A 22,992-nucleotide genomic window follows, 5' to 3' on the forward strand; every position below is an offset into this window, starting at 1 on the left:
GCAGAGATAAGTAATGGTGTCGTCTCCCCACAGCCAGGATGCATGATTCCAGAAATTAAGGAGGCGGCACTGGGAGTGGACCCTTCACTGTTATCTTCAGTAACTCACTAGCAAGATTTTGCATGTCATGTTTGTAACTTTGAGTTGTACTAGTCCTTATTCTCTAAAAGAAATAATGCTTTCACCAGGGAACACAGCAATGGTTTCACTGAACTGGAAGATAAGACTTCCATGTGGCTATTCGGGTTATATACGTCTCACAACCAATGAATAGAAAATGAGGTTACTCTACTGACTGCAGTGGTTGATACCAATTACCAAGGAGGAATGGGTTGTTGCTACATATCAAATATAAAAAGGACTATGTCTGGAACCCAGGAGATTTCCTAGGGGAGCCTCTTGGCACTTCCAAGACCAATACTAAAGATTAATGTTAAATTACAACAACCAATAAAAAGACAAGATTTTTGAGTACTCAGATCCTTTGAGAATGAAGAATTGGGTCACACCACTAGGTAAGTAACCAAATTCACGGAGGTTATGGCTGTGAGCAGGGAAAATGTAAAATGTGTAATAAGAAAAAACGTCATCTATATCAATTGCAGCATCACCACCAAATCGGGAACCAAAGAATGTAGTAGTTTTCTACAGTTTCTTCTTGCTGTTTATTTTCATGTGTTCCTTTGTGTACACTGCCGCCTCCTGCTTCCTTCTCCTCACTGTACTTATTCTATATACAACTTGAGAGAGGTTAACTTTAGAATTTAGTCTGTGTATAACAGAATTTTCCGTGGAATTTCCTCTGAATTCTAGAAGTAATTAATACAGCCAGTGATCTGTAGTGACTGTTGGGACCAGTGCTGCTGCTAAGTCGCTTCAGTCGTGTCTGACTCTGTGCGACCCCATAGACAGCAGCCCACCAGGCTCCCCCATCCCTGAGATTGTCTAGGCAAGAATACTGGAGTGGGTTGCCATTTCCTTCTCCAATGCATGAAAGTGAAAAGCGAAAGTGAAGTCGCTCAGTCGTGTCCGACTCTTAGCGACCCCATGGACTGCAGCCTATGAGGCTCCTCCATCCACGGGATTTCCAGGCAAGAGTACTGGAGTGGGGTGCCATTGTGTCCACAGGTTTCCTCATTTGGGAGAAAGGATGAGAACTTCTTCACTTGTTCAAAGGACAGACTTAGCTTATGTGATGGAAACAGAGTCATTTCACCCTTGCTTGAAAGTTCACCTGCGTGTGGAGGAGTGTGTATGAAAGATGTGCCAGTTATCAACTTATCGCCTTTGCACTACAAATTCCCCCTTTGTAGATTCAGAGGGTAATTCTGGACATGCGCCTCGTAAACATTTCTCCTTGCCAGCTGGCGCGATGTTAAGCTTTGTCGGTAGAGAGGATGGAAAGGACACGGCAGGAAGGGGCAGCTTCTCTTCCGGGTCCCGGCATGTGCTCTGCACTTCTTGTTCCGGGGTGCTTGGCCTTCCTGCGGGGCACCTGTGATGCTCACGTCCAGCAACGTTTAGTGACAGTCCCGGGTGCTTTCTTGGCAAGTTTCACAGGCACCCGAGCAAGTTCAGCAGTGCTCCTTTGCCAGCTTCCTACAAACTGTGCTAGACCCCTGGGAGCTGTTCTTCTGCTTGTTTGTCTTGTTCTCTGGCACCTCGGCAAACTTCCCCAACCAGCAGGCTGCAGTCACACACTCCCCAGTGAAGCCTGAGTCACCACTGTGATAGGAGAAGAGAGTACATATTATAATGTGTTACTTTCCGTGAAACTCTGGCATAGTCCTAAAGATAACAGTGCCTCCCTACAGATGCTATTCTTATGTTCTTTAGAGTTCTTTCTAGAGCTCTTTAGAGTTCATTAGTAAATAATGCTCTGCTATTTGTTAATAATTCTTTATATTAAACTTTCCTTTTTCAACTTCCCGCGGTTTTTCTCCAGAAGGCCCTATTTGGATAGTATGAGTCCATCAAGTGCATGAGAAGAAAGGCATCAGCTGCAGAAAGATCAGCAATCATGTGTCAGGAAGCAGCATTCTACTTTTAAGGAATTTCAGCATGTGGTGATGATGCTCGTGGGTGTGGATGAGGTGGCAGGAGAGTCGGAGAAATGGGACTGTATCACTTAAACGTGGGGAGCCCATCTGGGCCAAGAAGAGAATTATCATGCTGTTACATAGTTTTATTTCAGAAGTATTTTTCCAGGTACTAATATCTAAAATAAATACACTATTTAAAAATTAACTTATACAGAGTAGCTAATGAGAATTCCCTTTAAAGTATTCTACAGCTAGTTGACAGCTGATGACAACTTTGTATCTGAGAGGTAAATTCAGTGTCAGTCTCTAGAGAGACAGCGCCCCACGGTGGTCAAACAGGGAACATGGAAATGCTTTCTGTAAGGGGTTTGCGCTCTGCTTCTCCTGTGAAGCCAGGTACTGTGTTACCCAAAGCACAGTAATACACAGCTGAGTCTTCCTCCTGAGCCGAGGGTTTTTTCAGATGGAAGGATGCCTCAGCCCGGCTGAGCTCAGCGGTGAAACCCTGGATGCTCTCTCTGGAGGTGTGTTTCAGGAGTAACTGGAGGCGCTCTCTGGGGTACTGGACATACCAGAATAGCACAGGACTCCCAGAATACGAATAGTTGCACTTCACCTGCACGGGGTCCCCTTTAGACACTGAGATGTGGCTCTCAGGCTGAGTCACTGCCTGGGCTCTTGTTCCTCCTGTAACACAAATTCTGGGTCAGGGATTGACTTGCAAACAGAGCAGAATATTTTGTTAAGCCAATTCTGAATCAGAAGACCATAGTAAGATAAAATAAAAAGAGACTTTACTCACCAAGTGTGAATATCATCACAAGCACTGAGATGAGGGCGCACTTCATGTCTGAGCTCTGAGGAAGCAGGAGGATACTTTCTACAGGTTTTTCCTGGAAACAGTTCAGCCACATGGACACCCTGACAGAGCAGTGAGTGGGTTTACAGGGCATGCAAAGTAAAAGCTCTTCCTCAAAGGGCTGGTGGCTTTCTAGCTTTCTATAGAGTTCAAGTTGTGTAGCATCTCCCTCTAGAGGCCATATATGATACTGCAGGTAATCTCAGGCTTCAGGAAGGCCTATTCTGAAACAAACTGGAGAGGAATTTCCTCCAGTTAGTAAGACAAAGTGTAATGCTATGTTAAGTAAAGAAGCTTGTTACCAGAAAGATCCAGACATCGATGGAACATAATAGAAAGTCCAAACATACAAGTTACTTATGAAAATTTAGTTATTAAAAATAGGAAAAAGATGGTATATTCAATAAAACATGCCCTCAAAAATGGAGAGTCGTCTAGAGATTAACAAAAAAATTTGGACGCCTACCTTAGCATCTGTTATTAAATAAATTCTGCTGCTGCTGCTGCTGCTAAGTCGCTTCAGTCGTGTCTGACTCTGTGCGACCCCATAGATGGCAGCCCACCAGGCTCCCCCGTCCCTGGGATTCTCCAGGCAAGAACACTGGAGTGGGTTGCCATTTCCTTCTCCAATGCATGAAAGTGAAAAGTGAAAGTGAAGTCGCTCAGTCGTGTCCGACTCCTAGCGACCCCATGGACTGCAGCCTACCACGCTCCTCCGTTCATGGGATTTTCCAGGCAAGAGTACTGGAGTGGGTTGCCATTTCCTTCTCCAAAATAAATTCTAAATATAGATAATTAATATTTTTAAGTAATAGCATTTTTTGATAAATTTAGGATGGTCATGAATTTTCTAAGCATGTAAGTCAGAAAGAATATAGGAAAATATTAGCAGATCAGACTTCACAGAAATCTAAGCTTCTGTATAGGTTTGTTAATGAAATGTGTAAACATTACCATACCGAGTTATTTTCCATTCATCATCGATTCTGACCTTCCTCACACCAGGAATAGGCCTTTAGAATTTTAGACCTACAGTTCTTTTTTAAGATAGTTCATTAACAAAGTAACAATCATTTGAACTAAAAAGAAGGCAATTCTAGAAAGAGGGTAGATTTAAAATGTTCCTGATCCCCTGTGTTTAGCCAATGAGCTTTCTGTTGAAGCCAGCCAACGCTGTGCCAACAGAGCTCAAGTGAGTTATTCCATTGGGGCTCATGATAAATCTAGAGTCAATAGCAAGGAACTCCAGGATAAAGAGCAGAAAACTATAGGTTGTGAAGAAAGCTTTGCATGCAGAGATCAGTGGACCTCTAAGGAAGCTAGTTCTTTTGAGAAAGTCTTTTCTGTAGCCCCCAAATAGCTGAGAAGAAAGAGGCAGGTGGAGTCCCATCTGTCCTAAATGGAGAGGAGTACAACGAGATTGGAGAGCAAAGACATGTTTCTCTAGATTTTCATCAAGGTACTGGCATTGCTGCTGAGACCAGGGCCCTACTGCCTAAGACATTGCTGATCACAGGTACAGAAATATCTAGGCTTTTCACTCTCACAGCATTGCCTCCACTTAAAGTGCCCCAGCAATCAGACATGTCAGAAAGGACTAAAGAAAGGAAAGGATACTTCAGAGAAAAATAAGGGCTTCATCTGGGGAAAATAAAGTCTGAAAAAATGATCAGGGTCAGTGACCCAGTTTTCCTAGCCAAGAATCAGTACACAAAGTTTTCAGTGATTGAGAATTCATTTACAAGGAAGCTCTCACAAAGAAGGAATATTTCACTGAATGCATTGCTTATTTATTGAATCCTCTTGAGGGAGTAAATACAATTAAATAAAATTAGGGGAATTATGTAAACCTCAGACATAATTATCGTGAAAAAATACAGTGTCTCCAACAAGATTTTGACTGATGGAAGAGAAGCAGGACATGTACATGACAGCCACCTGACTTCAATTCCACCTCCCTTCTGCTCCTCTCCAGCACTTTCTCCATTCACCTTGCAAGTACATCACACTGATTCTGCTCTATAACTATGAAGCAGGGGCCACAATTCAAGTAACTGTCTCCTATTTCTTTCTCCCCAGTCTCTCTTTTCTTTTCTCTCTTTTCTGTGCACTACTTCTCTTCTGTTTCATCTTCTCATCTCCTTTTTTCTTTTTTTTTGTTTTGTCTCTGAGAGAAGTGGAGGTGTAATAGAAGGTAGAAATCACTGGAATAATTGTGAAATGACAGTAAGGCTCATATTTCAGAATTTTGAGTCATGAGTATCAAAACTCTAGATAGGTAATGCAGGTGATTTCTTCTTGAACTTTTAGTTTTACCGTGACCCTAATCTGATGCTCAGTTCTGCTGGGGAATCATCTCTTTACACCACTCAAGGCAACAGATCTTCCTCACAGATGAGTATATGGAGATGCCCCAGTTCCCCATCTGACTAGTTCAGATGTTTTCCTAACTGCCAGAAACCCTAAATTAAATGTTCACCAAGATTCACTTCAAACGTTGAGAAAAAATTTCCTCATTTGGAGTAGCTTAGAGTACACCCTAGTGGTCTAAAATTGTTGGGTCAACCAGCTCATCAGCAGCCACTAGCCCTCCGTTCTCTCCTGAGGACCGTCTACAAATTATCAGGTACAAAAGACCTGTCGGCTTGGGTGGGGATTTTTAAAGTAAACTTATTCCTTCTTCAAAATGTCAGTTAATGGAAACTACTATCTTAAACTATTTTGTCAAATTGCATCTTCAAAGTTGAATGTGATTTTTCTAATCTATTTCAAAGTAAGTCCGCAACAAATTATCAAAGGTTTTCTATGAGTGAGATCTTTTTCTAAGTCTTTAAAACTTAAAAACGAATTCAGTTTTGGCTACTTACAAGACGCTGCAGTATAATATGAAAGATAAGGACATGTGTGTATGTGTGTGTATTCATATACAAAGTAGCACATGAGATAGTGCAAAATGAATCCAGAAATAAGGAGACATTTCTTATAACAGAAAACAGTCAGACAAAAAACTAATGAGAACAAAATCGCTTTGTCTTTTTCCTGGAAATGATAAAAAGGAATGTAATCAGAGGTTACGTAGAGATATTGGGTTGGGAGTAGACTAAAGCCTAGAGACACTTTCTAGATGAAAGTAAGAGTAGGAGATGGACAGACAGGTGGAAGTAATTTGGGAGATATGCGGTAAAGTGTTCTATTCTATTGTGCATTTCAAAATTTTAAAGGACATATGAATATATTATTAACCTATCTCTCCTCTCTATATGTAATAGTATACAGTTTGCAACTTGAGTTATGGAACTCAGTTATACATCCTGATGACCTATTGATGCTAATACCCTGCTTCATAATAATTAAGTCCCATTTATACGAACCTTCGAGTTTCAAACTTTCAAAGATGCAAACATGCATTCTCACGTCCAGTTACTTAAGTCAGTTCACATATCTGGTATAATTTTCAAGGTACTGTAATTTTATTTTGTTTTCTTTATTTTTGTATTTGTCTCTTATGTAATATTTGTGTGAAAAGTATTATAAACCTATTACAGTACAGTACTATATAATCCATTGCGTTAGTTGGACAAAGCTAGCTTTGTTGGACTTACAAACAAATTGGAGTTGTGCACACGCTCTCAGAATGGAACTCATTTGTATGTAGGGGGCTTAACGTAGAATAGATTTGCAATACAGCTTTTGAATTCATTTTCTGAGAAACACTTTGTATTTCTTTTCTCCAACTATTACCACCCTCAATTGCTGCAATAAATGATTCAAGCTTGTCTCCTGAGCAGAGGCCAGATGAAGTGAAAGAGTAAGCTAGGTGGCTACCTGGAGGAAAGGCACTCAAGGTACAGGAAGAAGAGCTGCAGAGATCCCAGGGCAGGAAAGCAGTTGCCATGTCAGAGCAACATCAGGTGTGGTGAAGGTGGAGACAGTAAGGAGACAGTGACTCATGTCAGAGAGGGGGCAGGGAACCAGATGGAGTAGTCTTACAGGTTGCAGTAAGACTCTGCTTTTCATCTCAGTGAGATGAAAACCCACTGGAGAGTTGTGAGCACAGAAGCCACATGATCTGAATTATGTTCTCAGAAGCTCACTCCTCTGGGTGGAGACCAGACTGAAGAGGGGCAAGAAGGAAAGAAGAGAGATCAGGTAGGGTTATTACTGCCACCCCCAGGCAAGAGATGAGAGTGGCTTGGATCAGGTAAGAGCAGAGTTGGAAGTGAAAAGTGATGAATTCTGGGCCTGGTTTGAAGAAAGAGCTAATTGACTTTCCTAACAGATCAAATGGCAATATGAGAAAAATTGAGATCAGGGCAACTTCAAGGTCTCTGACCAAGGTGATTAGAGAATTTCATAGACAGAGCTGCCTTTTGCCTAAATGAGGATGAATTCACAAAAACTAGCTGGGAGGTGTGGACAGTGAAGTAGCTGGAGTGGTGGAAATCAGGAGATCACCTAGAGATATACCAAGAAGATGCCCCAATGGGGATGTCAGATAGATCATTTAATATACAGGTTCAGAAATCAGAGGAGCCAAGTGGGTTTCAAATATAAATGCTGATATTTAAATAGTTTTCAAAGCCAAGAGACTGGATACAATTAGCTGGAAATAAATTGTTGGTAGAAAGTAACGAGTTCTAAGAATAAATTCTTGAGGCATTCCAATGTTTAGAGATCAGGGGGATGAAGGAAAAACCCTCAAAGGAGGCTGAGAAGGAGCCACTGAAAACAGGAAGAGAACCAAGAAGGTGCTCGGCCTCTAAATCTAAATAAAGAATTTCAAGAGGGGAGCGTTCTGTAATCTCAAATGTCATCATTATTTGCTATGAAAGTCATATGTTGAAACTCTAATCCCCCAATGTCATTGCATTTGAAGGTGGGGTCTTTGAGAGGCAGTTAGGGTGGAGCCCTCGCCATGGGATTTGTGCCTTTATAAGAGATGCAAGACAGGCTGTTTCTCTGTCTACTCTCCATGTGAAGCTACAATGAGAAGTGAGCGATCTGTAAACCAGAGAACGGATCTGACCAGAAACTCACCATGCTGGCACCCTGACCTCAGACTTCCAGCCTCCAGAATGGTGAGAAACAAATAAATCCATGTTGTTTATAACCCACCTGGTCTATTGTACTTTGGTCCAAACAAAGACACTGCTTCAAGCAGTTAAAATACTAGCTGGAACAATAAATGCATGTAAACACAAATATAAATAGGCAAATTTTCCTCTTAAGATACAGAGACAATCTGAATAATATTCAAATCTTGTGTAGGAGACATAAAAATAATTCAATGAAGTGACAGAAATGTTAAAAGTCTGTGATTGGGCTCCCTGCTGGACTCAGGTGATTCAGCGAGTATCACATTCCAAAAAGGAACGATGGATATGAGTGTCATAGCAGATATGGGATGGGGAGAGATTATTCCTTTGTTTGGCACTAAAGGGGAAAGAGTAAATTAGATCAGAGACTTTTACTTAACATCAGAATGGAACATGTAACGTTAATTATTTAATCATTGCAAATTAATAAAAAACAACAATTTTCTTTGTCAGTCAGAAAGTCTAAATATGACTTGCTCTCAGGTGAACAACTTTAATATTTCTTAAAGCCATTTAAAAAATGACTTGGGCACCACATGTTTGTGTGCAGAAAGGGAAAGTCCCATTCCAATTGTCAATGGTCAGAACAGACAGGTATACAGCGCCACATTAAGGGGACCTCACACTAAGGAGAATGTCAACAGAGGAGTATCTGCAGAGAAACCTGAGCTACATTCTAACAGTAAAGAAAATATAGCACACATAAAAACGATTCTGGAAAGAATTGTGAGAAAAAGAAGAGTATACTTACATAAACTCAGTAAAGTGGGAAGGAGTGAAACCAGGAGAGCAGGAATGAGAAGAACTTCTGTAGGTACAGAGGACACAGCAGTAAATTGACACAGACACTCAACACAGCAAAGCAATTAGCATCCCATGCAGGTAGGAGAGAGGGTCCGCATTCAAGGGACACTCCTTTTGTGGTCTAATAAGAAGATGCAACTCTAAAGGGGAAAGACTTCCCTACCCAACTTATTTCAGCATAGAGAACACTGAAACCTAATGCTGAAAAACGTAAGCAGAGAAATCTCTGCTGAAATGAAAGTCTGGTCAGCTGGGGTCCTTTTGACAGGGTCAAAACAACTTCCTTCTTTCTGAGTACTCTGTTGAGTTGTACCAGTTTGAAATCAGTTCCCCTTTGTGCTTCTATTTACTTCTTGATCCTGTTGATAGACTTTCTTTCACATGTAAGACCAAATCATATGGTCAGTTTGAAACTTTATATGAAAATTTAAAAATGGGACCTAATTAAAATTAAAAGCTTCTGCACAACAAAGGAAACTATAAGCAAGGTGGAAAGACAGCCTTCAGAATGGGAGAAAATAATAGCAAATGAAGCAACTGGCAAACAACTAATCTCAAAAATAAACAAGCAACTCGTACAGCTCAATTCCAGAAAAATAAACAACCCAATCAAAAAATGGGCCAAAGAACTAAACAGACATTTCTCCAAAGAAGACATACAGATGGCTAACAAACACATGAAAAGATGCTCAACATCACTCATTATCAGAGAAACGCAGATCAAAACCACAATAAGGTACCATTTCACGCCAGTCAGAATGGCTGCTATCCAAAAGTCTACAAGCAATAAATGCTGGAGAGGGTGTGGAGAAAGGGGGATCCTCTTACACTGTAGGTGGGAATGCAAACTAGTATAGTCACTATGGAGAATAGTGTGGAGATTCCTTAAAAAACTGGAACTAGAACTGCCATATGATCCAGAAATCCCACTGCTGGGCATACACACCGAGGAAACCAGAATTGAAAGAGACACGTGTACCCCAATGGTCATCACAGCACTGTTTATAATAGCCAGGACATGGAAACAACCTAGATGTCCCTCAGCAGATGAATGAATGAGAAAGCTGTGGTACGTATACACAATGGAGTATTACTCAGCCATTGAAGAGAATACATCTGAATCAGTTCTAATGAGGTGGATGAAACTGGAACCTATTATACAGAGTGAAGTAAGCCAGAAAGAAAAACACCAATACAGTATACTAACGCATATATATGGAATTTAGAAAGATGGTAACGATAACCCTGTATGCGAGACAGCAAAAGAGACACAGATGTATAGAACAGTCTTTTGGACTCTGTGGGAGAGGGAGAGGGTGGAACGATTTGGGAGAATGGCATTGAAACATGTAAATTATCATATGTGAAATGAATCGCCAGTCCAGGTTCAATGCAGGATACAGGATGCTCAGGGCTGGTACACTGTGATGACCCAGAGGGATGGGATGGGGAGGGAGGTGGGAGGGGGGTTCAGGATGGGGAACACATGTACCCTCGTGGCAGATTCATGTCAATGTATGACCAAACCAATACAATATTGTGATTAGCCTCCAATTAAAATGAATAAATTTATATTAAAAAATAAATTTTATATGATTCAAAATATCTGATCAAACATATGTACTCTCCTCCTTTCCCACCAAACTTCCCACTGGGATAAAATTTACAAGTATAAACAGGATGATACTAAATCCATAATGTGAAAGTAATAAAAAGATGAAAGATATCAATAGTTCCCATAAGACAAAAAGTAGATACGAGCATTCTGATGGGTGAGACAGAGAGGGAAAGAGCACAGCCCATAATGAACTATGAGAAGATTTTATTGGACATGCAAGTGAAGGAAACTTACTCCTTAGGAACCTATAGAGATTCTGGACTGAGAAAGGATAAGTGTGATCGAGGGCAGGAGGGAGAGCACATGGGGATGAATTGAAGGTCACTATGTGGAATAGTTATACTAGTCTCCCTGCTACTGGCCTTACATGTGAGAAGCATAGTAGGCTAGCCTGTATGTGGGCACCTGATGTTCACCAAAGTTGAAATAAAACACCTGGAATGCTATTTTTTCCTGTGAGTACTTAACAGAGCTAAGTGAAGTCGCTCAGTCGTGTCCAACTTTTTGCGACCCCATGGACTGTAGCCTACCAAGCTCCTCTGTCCATGGGATTTTCCAGACAATAGTACTGGAGTGGATTGCCATTTCCTTCTCCAGGGGATCTTCCCGACCCAGGGATCGAGCCCAGGTCTCCTGTACTGTAGGCAGACGCTTTCCCTTCTGAGCTACCAGGGAAGTAACAGAGCTAAGCCACCTTCAAACTGATATTAGGTGGATAGGAGAGGAAGAAACAAGTTAGTAAGCAGGTCCCTGCTCATTCATCCTAAAAACAAGCCTTCCAAGTAACATGGTAAGTCCACATGGCCAGACTACTGGCCAAGAATCCCATTCAGGAAGAAACTTTGTGGAAAACAGGGACACAATGACATAAGAAGTCCATCCCACTACCCAGTTCTTCATTCTTAAATATAAACCAAGAACAAAGTAACACTAGTCATTAATAAGTACAGATGGTGTCTCCTTCCATACCGTGAAGCACCAAGTCATCAACTGTGAATATGATTCATTTTTCCTGGAACCAAAGTTGTGGCAGAATGTCATGCTTTATGGTCTCGTATGGAAATGCATATTTGGAGAATGACCAAAGGATCTCAGAGAATAATGTAATGGTTCCTTGGTTACTACTCAAAAAATCTGGAGTCTTAACTTTGAATAATAATTTTTTATATATTTTTTTTAACTTTTCTCTCTTAAGTTCTTTACCATACATTATTATTATTTTTTATTTTTACTTTATTTTACTTTACAATACTGTATTCGTTTTGCCATACATTGACATGAATCCACCACAGGTGTACATGCGTTCCCAAACATGAACCCCCCTCCCACCTCCCTCCCCATAACATCTCTCTGGGTCATCCCAGTGCACCAGCCCCAAGCATCCTGTATCCTGCATCGGACATAGACTGGCGATTCTTTTCTTACATGATAGTATACATGTTTCAGTGTCATTCTCCCAAATCACCCCACCCTCTCCCTCTCCCTCAGAGTCCAAAAGTCCACTCTACACATGTGTCTCTTCCACTGTCTTGCATACAGGGTCATCATTGACATCTTTCTAAATTCCATATATATATATATATGTGTGTGTGTGTGTGTGTGTGTGTGTGTGTGTGTGTGTGTGTGTGTGTTAGTATACTGTATTGGTGTTTTTCTTTCTGGCTTACTTCACTCTGTATAATCGGCTCCAGTTTCATCCATCTCGTTAGAACTGATTCAAATGTATTCTTTTTAATGGCTGAGTAATACTCCATTGTGTATATGTACCACAGCTTTCTTATCCATTCATCTGCTGATGGACATCTAGGTTGTTTCCATGTTCTGGCTTTTATAAACAGTGCTGCAATGAACATTGGGGTACATGTGTCTCTTTCAATTCTGGTTTCCTCGGTGTGTATGCCCAGCAGTGGGATTGCTGGGTCATAAGGCAGCTCTATTTGCAATCTTTTAAGGAGTCTCCACACTGTTCTCCATAGTGGCTGTACTAGTTTGCATTCCCACCAACAGTGTAGGAGGGTTCCTTTTTCTCCACACCCTCTTCAGCATTTATTGCTTGTAGACTTTTGGATCGCAGACATTCTGACCAGTGTGAAGTGGTACCTCATTGTGGTTTTGATCTGTGTTTCTCTAATAATGAGTGATGTTGAGCATCTTTTCATGTGTTTGCTAGCCATCTGTATGTCTTCTTTGGAGAAATGTCTGTTTAGTTCGCTGGCCCATTTTTTGATTGGGTCGTTTATTTTTCTGGAGTTGAGCTGCATAAGTTGCTTGTATATTTTTGAGATTAGTTGTTTGTCAGTTGCTTCATTTGCTATTATTTTCTCCCATTCAGAAGGCTGTCTTTTTACCTTGCTTATAGTTTCCTTTGTTGTGCAGAAGGTTTTAATTTTAATTAGATTCCATTTGTTTATTTTTGCTTTTATTTCCAGAATTCTGGGAGGTGGATCATAGAGGATCCTGCTGTGATTTATGTCAGAGAATGTTTTGCCTATATTCTCCTCTAGGAGTTTTATAGTTTCTGGTCTTATATTTAGATCTTCAATTCATTTTGAGTTTATTTTTGTGTGTGGTGTTAGAAAGTGATCTAGTTTCATTCTTTTACAAGTGGTTGACCAGTTTTCCCAGCACCACTTGTTAAAGAGATTGTCTTTAATCCATTGTATGTTTTTGCCTCCTTTGTTGAAGATAAGGTGTCCATATGTGTGTGGATTTATCTCTGGGCTTTCTATTTTGTTCCATTGATCTATATTTCTATCTTTGTGCCAGTACCATACTGTCTTGATGACTGTGGCTTTGTAGTAGAGCCTGAAGTCAGGCAAGTTGATTCCTCCAGTTCCATTCTTCTTTCTCAAGATTGCTTTGGCTATTCGAGGTTTTTTGTATTTCCATACAAATCTTGAAATTATTTGTTCTAGTTCTGTGAAAAACATCGCTGGTAGCTTGATAGGGATTGCATTCAATTTGTAGATTGCTTTGGGCAGTATCCTCATTTTCACTAAAGACCTATATATAGAAAACTATAAAACACTGATGAAAGAAATCAAAGAGGACACTAATAGATGGAGAAATATACCATATTCATTGATTGGAAGAATCAATATAGTGGTAAAGTCTCTCTGGGGCTGCGATTGCCTCTCTCCAGCCCTTTCGGCTCTGGCTGCCGGTCCCCAGTGGGGGATGGTCTGCAGCCGGCTATTTCCGTTCCGTCCTTTGTTCTGTGCACGGTCCTGGCGGTGTCTTATGTTCGAGCTTTTCATGTGGTAGCTATCCCACAGTCTGGTTTGCTAGTCCAAGTTAGTTCGTTCTGGTTATGCATGGTGCATTCCTGCCCGATTCTTACAAAGCACTGCAGCCCGCGCCTCCCGCGCCTCCCTGCCCTGCCCCCACTTGTTAGTGGCGGATGCAGGCATCTGTGCTGCTTTTCCGCTGGGGGAGTTACTGTTGGGCTTGTAATCTGTTGGTTTTAATTATTTATTTATTTTTCCTTCCTGTTATGTTGCCCTCTGTGCTTCCAAGGCTCGCCACAGACTCGGGAGGGAGATTGTTTCCTGGTGTTTGGAAACCTCTCTTCTTAAAATTCCCTTCCCAGGATGGGCTTCCCTTCCCAGGATGGAGCTCCCTCCCCACCTCCTTTGTCTCTTTTTTCATCTTTTGTATTTTTTCCTACCTGTTTTTGAAGGCAATGATCTGCTTTTCTGATGTCCTCTGGCAGCATTCAGAAGTTGTTTTGTGGAGTTTGCTCAGCGTTGAAATGTTCTTTTGAGGAATTTGTGAGGGAGAAAGTGGTCTCCCCGTCCTATTCCTCCACCATCTTAGGACCGCCTCCCTACCATACATTATTTTAATTTTTCCTGATTGGTAAGAAATAGAAGAGGCTTCCTGGTGGCTCAGATGGTAAAGAATCCACCTGCAGTTGGGGAGACTTGGGCTCAATCCCTGCAATTTAGGAGGCCTTGGGAAGATCCCCTGGAGAAGGGAATGGTTACCCACTCCAGTACTCTGACCTGGAGAATTCCATGGACAGAGGAGCCTGGCAGGCTACAGTTCATGGGGTTGCAAAGAGTCGGACACAACTGAGTAGCTAACACTTTGACTTTTCACTTTTCCCAATTAACAAGAAGATTCTGGCCTGGAGAATTTCATGGACTGTATAGTCCATGAGGTCACAAAGAGTTGGATATGACTGAGTGACTCACTTTCACTTTCAAGAAATAGAGAAAGAAACTAACCTTTAAAATACAATAATTTTCAAGTCTACCATTTATTGAATGCACTCATATGACATGAGAGTTCCATGCTAGTAGCAGACACTGCTGGTGCTCAACCTAGACCCCCTTTTCCAGGCCAGTGGACCCAATTCCCAGATGCTGCAAATGTTGGCTATGCTTGCCTCACAGCTGCCCTCTTTCCCAGAAAGCTGATCTACACCAATAAACATCACCATTCTCCAGTAGAGTGTACCCATGCTCCAATGAGTGCCTTATTCTAAGATCCGCTGTATGGCCCCCTTGACTCAAGGTGGGAGGGATCAATTCTGTGGGGCATTTCATGCTCCAGAGACCCCCATGGAGTCAGGCTGGATCAAGAGTTCAGCTCAGCCACATTCATGTTTACCCTCTTCCCCTCCCCACTTAACTTGCTTTTCTCAAAATAAGATGGGTGTCAGAAATCCCAACTTTGGCTTTGTTAAGGAAGTCAACCTAAGACAATATGCTACCTCACTTAATCCTTAACCTATCCTGAAATATATATGAGTATAGCCTGAAATCAAGTCACTCATTAGCAACAAAAGATAATCAGACCAGCACCACAAACCAGGTTCTTTCCAGTGGCACCAGAAGACACACAAGTGGAAAGAGAATTCGAGTATCTTGAGCTCAATACATTTCATGCTCCTTCTCATTGCCTTTCAAGTGCTTTTTCCGTGATTTGGAAATATTTCTGAGTCATAAGTTTCTAGACTGAGAATTTGAAGCAAATTCCAACTGGATTTCATCCTTCTTTGCATGCATGCTAAGTTGCTTCAGTTGTGTCTGATTCTGTGCGACCCCATGGGCTGTAGCCTTTTATACTTTTACATCCTTTCAGTCAGTGACTATGTGAACAAAACTGAGTAAAAATCTTAATTAGTCATTTCCAGGTTTTCCCACTCTTTGGACTAAATAAACAATGTCATGTCTAACAGACCACTACTTCAGCTTTATGATGACTGTGACATTTAATTTTTTCCCCTGGATCTATTTGTTGTTGTTCAGTCACTCAGTCATATCTGACTCTTTGCAACCCCATGGACTGTAGCATGCCAGGCTTCCCTGTCCTTCACCATCTCCTGGATCTTGCACAAACTCATGTCTATTGAGTCATGATGCCATCCAACCGTCTCATCTTCTGTCATCCCTTTCTCCCCTGCCTTCAATCTTTCCCAGCATCAGGGTTTTCCAATCAGTCAACTCTTTGCATCAGGTGACCAAAGTGTTGAAGCTTCATCATCAGTCCTTCCAATGAATATTCAGGGTTAATTTCCTTTAGGATTGACCGGTTTAATCTCCTTGCAAACCAAGGGACTCTCAAGAGTCTTCAGCACCACAGTTCAAAAGCATCAGTTGATTTCCATCAGATCACAAACATTTTCCCCAGACTTTGGCATAAGTTATAGGACAATTCCACAGTGCCAGTGAGGAGGGGAGAGCGGATATTCATATTCTTGTTGGTATTCCCAGCTCTCTCACCAACATTCTCTAAAACATCCTCAGTACCATATGGTCTTTGATAACTGATCCATGTAGGTCTTTAATCACCATAACATTGGTTACTCAGAGATCCTTCTCAGGAAATCTGTACCCCTACACCCTGCTGTGGGTGTGGGATATTCTATGGCTATAGCTAATTCTCTCTACCATCCCCAGCTACATGCAAGTACATAGGAATCAATGCACTCTTCCACAAGGCTCACACCTGGAACTTTGAATTCTACTCAGCCTTTACTCAAAAATGGTAACATAAACCTCTGATCTGAATTCCTGCAACTGTCTAGGCTTTTTGTTTCAACCACTTCTCACCTTCTGATGTTAGTCCTTCCATCCACCCATCAAATATATCCTTATCTAATCCACCAATGGGGCTGCAGTTGCAGATGAAGATGGGTGAAGATGAGGTGGCAGATCTATAACTAAAATAATTCATGACTCACAACTTTCTCAGAATAGTTGCTTAAGACTCCTTTCTGGGGCTTCCCTGGAGGTCCAGTGGTTAACACTTGGCCTTCCAATGCAGGGGGACTTTCCATTCTCTTTCCACTTGTGTGCCTTCCAATCCCTGGTCTGGGGAGGTCTGGGGACTAAGATCCCACATGCTTCACAGCCAAAAAGCAAGAAACATAAAATAGAAACAATATTGTAACAAATTCAATTAAAGGCTTTAAAAATGGTCCACATTAAAAAAAAGAAAGACTTCTACATTTATGTTTTTCCATTATTTCCGAAAACAATGAATATCAAACACCTTGAATAACTACATGGGGAAAGAGCAAAATGTACCAGGAACTATGAGGGAGTATCTCATTTATCCTATTAAAATATTGCCATATGTAAAAGCATCATAATACCAATTCCAGTGAGTAAAGTTACGGTACAAAACTAGAGTACAATGAGAAGATTGAAAAATATTTCAGTCATTCAGACCAAACTGTCTCTCTAATTTCCCTTCAGAACCAACTGTCTCAGAATTATGAAAATACTTCCCTGATCAGTCAAACCTTCTACACTGTTACTCTTAATCTTCATTTGCATCTAGAGAGGTGACAGAATGTCTGTGCCCTGCAGCCTAAGCTCTCCAAGAGGCGCTGCCGAGGCCCCAGCAGGTTTGGGCACAGGCTGCAGGTGCCTGGGGAGCACTGTGTGCTCACTGCACAGAGGTAGGTGGCTGAGTCGCTGGGCTCAGAGTCTCTGATACGCAGGGAGACATGCCTGTTGGTTTTATTGGACTGCGCTGTAAATTTTCCTTCCTCTTTGTCTTTGTCGGCATACACGTATAGCAGAAACTCAGGTCCTTTCCCAGGGTACTCTCTGTACCATGTGAAGTACTGAGAAGCACTGTCAGAATAAGTGCAGCTGAGAGAGGCGATGGCTCCCTCTGGGACAGGCAGAGACGCAGGACTCTGCTCCACTGTGTTCTGCTGGCTGCTCACTGCTGTGCAAAGAGACAGTGAACACTCAGTCAAAGAAGGTGGGTTAGGTAGTGGATGCCTCCTCTCCAGAATTCAAGTTACCTTTTCACAGGCCTCCCACCTCTACCATCCCTTATTTAAGGGAAATAGTGTTCATGTTTCTCCATGAGCCTAGAAGGGACAATGACTCCAAATAGTGTATTTTATGGTCCCATAGAAATGCCCCAAACTTACAGATTAACTGAAGCCACAGGATCACTAATAAAACCCTTGAGGATTTCATCATTCTTGCCTCCTTTGGTTCACTGAGGATTCAATTTTTAAGGCCTAAAAAAAAAAAAGAATTGAGCTCAGACATTTCAATTCTTCTGCTTTAGAAATCATAAAAAGAGCCTGTTCTATCAAAGACAAAAGAGACTCTTTTCATTATCCATGCAACACACCACCAAGCTCCTCCTCTCTCCTCCCATTTTCTCCCTCTCTCCCCGCCCCCCCCCCCCCCCCTCACACACACACACACACACACACACAGAGGAAGGAATACATGAGTAGGGTCCCTGAGAAGACACTGCCATCTTGTGGACTCAAGATCCTGATCAAAGAAATATTTGAAACATAGATCCTTATTGTGGGAACTGATGAAAATAAAAATGTGCCACTTTAGTTAAATTAAAAATTTGAGAAGCATATGGTCCAAGTCAATGTGTGTGGGGATAGAGTGATGTCTACATGTGTGTTTTACATCAAATGGCAACACTTGTCTGATTAGAAGCAGCTTTATCAAATGGCCACTCTCTCACACTGAAAAACCAGTCCTAAGGTATTCTAGTGATAGAAGTCTGGGTGAGGCTCTCATGATTCAGGGGGTCTGTGTAGCTCTTCTCCATATCAGGCCAACACTTCCTATCTTATTTCCCTACTTCTATTTTTAAAGAAATCTAATCTAAGTCAAAAGAATCCTCTTAAGACACAATGGCCTAAAATCTAACTGAATAAACATGTTTCCAGCTCACAACTTGGGCAGATTTTTAACAAAGTCAAGGACTTAATTCTTAATTCCATTTTGTACCAGTGGCATATCTGTGTGGAAGCATTGATTACTTGGGCTGATGGTAGTATTAGATGGACCAGCTTTCAGTACCTAGAGTGTAAATAAAATCCAAAGGACATGTTCATGGGTCTAATCCCTCTTCTTGTACACAGCCCTGGCACCTCAGGATTATGGGTCTGGTATCAGTCTCTCTAACAAGCTTCCCTGGTGCCTCAGTGGTAAAGTATCTGCCTGCCAGTGCAAGAGACGTGAGTTCAATCCCTGGGTTTAGAAGATTCCCTGGGAGAAGGAAATGGCAAGCCACTCCAGTATTCTTGCCTGGAAAATCCCATGGACAGAGGAGCCTGGCAAGGCTATAGTCCATGGGGTTACAAAAGAGTCAGACATGACTTAGCAACTAGACAAGAACAGCAACAATCACTCTCTGCCTTTCTATTGTACCCTAACCACAAATCAGGTTTATCAGAGGGCTGCCTATGCAAGAAGCTTAACTGAGTCTAACGGAAAAAGAAGCACAGACAAGTACTGTTCCTTCTCATTTCACTTCCTGCTCATGCCCTTGTAGAAGCTAGTGGCTAGAGACCAGCAATGCAGCAGGTCCCTTTCTGCTCAAGAACTAGGTAAACAGTATCCATTAAAGGTGGACTGCTCAGGTCCTCCCTATTCCCACTGATGGCTATGTAGGAAGTAGGATGAGGGAAAAGATGCTAACAGTGGGATCCTTTTCTTTAAGAGAACATTGCTTTTGACAAAACTCACACAGCTATTTCTCACTCTCCTCCTCTTCTGGGAATCCGATTATACTTATGTCAGAAAATGTGACAGTGTCCCAGAGGTCCTTCAGCCTCAGTTCATTTCTCTTCATTCTTTTTTCTTTCTGCTCTCTGACTGGACAATTTCAGTTAACCTACCTTCAAGTTCTTTCTCCTGCCTATTCAAATCTACTGTTGAATTTTTCTTAGAAAATGTTCTCTGTGTAACAATTTCTCTGCCCTGAGAAAGTGCTGAGTTATGTGACATGTAGACAAGCCCTTTGTGTTAGTCCTTGAGGGAACCACAAGACAGGTTAAAACAGTGAAGCTCTGCTCTCTCATGACAAAGAGCTCTTCCCCCTCCCCCACCAGGAACCCACACTGGCGATGCAGGCAGCTATCTAAAAACTGCCATGGATCCAGTGACGGAAAGACGGAACAAGGGTGAGTTAAAATACTGTATAGCTTTCCTGCCAGGAGTCCGTTTCCACTTATGTGTTTGCTCGGTTGCTGCACAACTTTCCATGGTGTTTGCCTCTATGAACAGATTAATGTGTTAAAGTTTCCTGTCTTTCTAAGCTTTCCTCTTCCTGGTCCTTTGGCTGAAGAGAAAAGACTTTTCATGGCCTTTTAAATCTACATCTGTTGGCATTTCCAGGTTCCTGGCTTCTCCAGGACCCACTTGGGTTACATGAGGCAAAAGAAAGCTCAGGGAACTCACTGCTCTACCATTCCTGAAGCCCCAAGTTCCTAAGCTAGTCTGGCTTCTTCTCTCCAAATTCTTATGTTTTTCTCTTACATGTGGTCCAGGGTTTCTAACTGTCCTTAACAGGTTGAGTAGAAAAAAAATACACCTACTACAGCTTGTCAGATGTGGAAAGAAAGCATGATGCTTCCTTCTTTCCCTGAAGAGTGAACCTCTAACCAGCTTGGCTAGTCCACCTCCTTGGCAATAGGCCCGTCCAAATGGTATTAAAATTATTTAATTCTTGTTCAGCCACCTAGATTCTCCTGTTGAATAAATATAGTCCTAGATTATGAAGATAACTATGGTTTACTTGAGTACACTGCTCTAAGAATTCCCTTAAATGGCCCAGTAGGCCCAAGGTGGTGAATATAAATGATCTCTGTAAATGGCATGAAAATGCCCTTATTCCTCTCGCTCCTTATCATTCTATATAAAAGTTTTGAGTGTGATTAGGAAATGACTAGGAAAAATGGCAAAGTTATAGCTACTAGAATGATCACGCCAATTTTGTGGTAGTGGAAAAGGAGCAACAACCCTGGTACTCGGGAAGGGGAAACCTTAGACCCTGGAAAGTTTGTGTTTGTTGGAAGGGAAGATTGTTCATGCTCTCTTTGTATGCTAGACCCAGCACTGCAGCCTAAGCAGAATAACCATATGGTCTGTGAAAACAGAAAAATTGAAATGAATGTGGCTCATCCTGGACTGTTCTTCTGCACCTGACATCACCAACAGAAGCTGCTCAACATGGATTCCCAGCCCCTTATGTGTACAAACCTGTAATTCAGTGCATCTTTGTTTCAGTATGGTGGGTTCAAATGCATATGCTTTTGGTGTCTGCCCATCTTGAATTATGCCTCATGAATGATGCTGCTCATATAACTTAGTAAGTGATGTAACGATGATTCTAATCAAGTTTAACAATAAATTTAAAACTGGACCAATCTGTCTCCCTTGGAGTTATATGTTTGTGTTTGGGAAGAAACAACATCTCTCCATTGGGAGGGATGGTTGATCTTTGGTCCCTTTTTAGAAATTAAACCAAAGACCAGTGTGTCCAATTCCCTTGCATGGGTCATAATGAATATTATACTACGTCCAAGCTGTTTATGTCCTGGAACTTATTCACAGTTGACTGAATCTGGGATCCTAGGAGACATGACTGAGCTTGATCATGCAGACTGGTCTCATCCTGCTATATATATTTCTGCTCACAGTTGCTGTTTATTCGCTAAGCTGTGTTCAGTTCTTTTATGATCCCATGGACTGTAGCCTGCCAGGCTCCTCTGTCCATGAGATTTTCCAGGTGAGAATACTGGAATGGGTCGCCATTTTCTGCTCCAGGCTATCTTCCCAACCCAGGGATCGAACCAGTGTTTCCCGTGTCTTCTGGATTGCAGGCAGATTCTTTACCACTGAGCCACAAGGGAAGCCCTGCTAATAGTGGATTTAATTAAATGTTGTTAGAGAAAAATCAAATAAATTTAATCTCAGTCTTTGTCATTCAGAGAAAAAAGAACAGTGGAAGGAGTGGCAAACTCTCAAGAAAAATTTCTAGAAACGAATACAATTTAGAACCATGAAGTGAATGTTGTTGAAAGGCAGTTTGCTTTGAGTCTCTTATAAGTCTACATGATGTTGTGGGTTAACCAACAACGTAAGGTCATTACCAGTCAACCTGAACCATTTCTCAGAGTTGTGCTTGCAGTATGTAACCTTGATGGATGGGGTAATGTCTTCTCTGAGACAAAAAATGAGCTTGCTTACTGCTTGGTGAAAATAGCAATGAATTCCCTAAGCTCACTATTCATCAGCTGTGACACAATCCCATCGCATGCATAGCATCCATTTACACCCCTTAAATCACCATGAGAGACTTATGGACAAAGGCAACTGAAGCAAATGTGCTAGTGTTCATGCTGCTTGCTGTGTCCTAAGTAATAACACCCTTCATCTCTGACACAGGATTTGTGACTTTACTGATAGCACCAAAGACACAACAAGCTATTAGCCTGTAAGAAAGTAAGATCAAGACCTGACAAAATCCTCTCTGCCATCTTTAGAGATACTATAATAAATACTTGAATTACTTTTGAGAAAAATATTTCCCCAAACTGGTCTAAAATGGATCTTTTCTGAAGGATGTTCTTTATAGCCTCACATGGGACTTAACTGTTATTTCTAATGAAATGAATAATTCTCTGACATACTGTAATGAAATAAAGACTCTTGAGAAATTCGTGTTGCACCCTCAAATGACTATTAATCATGTGAGGAATCTAATACCAGTACACGATCAAAAGTAGAACAATTATGAACCAGTCCTCTGGCCATAATTATGATCTCTAATCAAAGCTTCTTTAAAAAATCTTATCTCCTGTAAAATGTTTCTACCAAAGCTAATTATTTGAATATGTTTCCTGAGACTTTTTTCTTGCAGTAATTTGAAATCAAATTTTAACTTGTGCTCATAATTATTTGACTTGAAATTCATTTTATATTTTCCAAAGTCTTTTGGACATGTCTTTTTTTTTTTTTTTTTTCTCTTTTACTATTTCACTTCAGGGTTTCTAGCTTTCAAGTTGACCCAGTTCATTGAGATTACACCTGATAAGGTGAAGTCAGCTGACTGAGGACAGACTGAGACCCTGCGTGGATCTAATCATTTACCAGAGCCTCCTGAGCAGAGGAAGGCTGGAACCTGAGTCTTCAAGTAAGAGCCAGAGATAACTGAACTAGAGCACAGAAGAAGCAATGAGAACATGCATGAAGTGAAGAGTTTCAAGGGGGGAAATGACAAGAAGGGAAAGGAAAGCAAAGAGGGAGAAGGCCCACGCAACATTTATTTAGTAGATAGTGA

General features: G+C 41.4%; 2 gene segments (V, D, J or C); both read right to left on the bottom strand.

Moving 5' to 3' along the window:
- Positions 1-2,373: 2,373 nt before the first annotated feature.
- Positions 2,374-2,965, bottom strand: LOC128054685 (T cell receptor alpha variable 16-like). The segment is given in 2 exon segments: positions 2,374-2,729; positions 2,845-2,965. Coding segments are annotated over 2 exon segments (468 nt in total).
- A 14,232-nt stretch (positions 2,966-17,197) lies between these two features.
- On the bottom strand, positions 17,198-17,870 carry LOC128054686 (T cell receptor alpha variable 12-2-like). The segment is given in 2 exon segments: positions 17,198-17,607; positions 17,819-17,870. Coding segments are annotated over 2 exon segments (462 nt in total).
- Between the last annotated feature and the right edge of the window lie 5,122 nt (positions 17,871-22,992).

Source organism: Budorcas taxicolor, chromosome 10 (assembly GCF_023091745.1).
Source record: "Budorcas taxicolor isolate Tak-1 chromosome 10, Takin1.1, whole genome shotgun sequence".
Taxonomy (NCBI): domain Eukaryota; kingdom Metazoa; phylum Chordata; class Mammalia; order Artiodactyla; family Bovidae; genus Budorcas; species Budorcas taxicolor.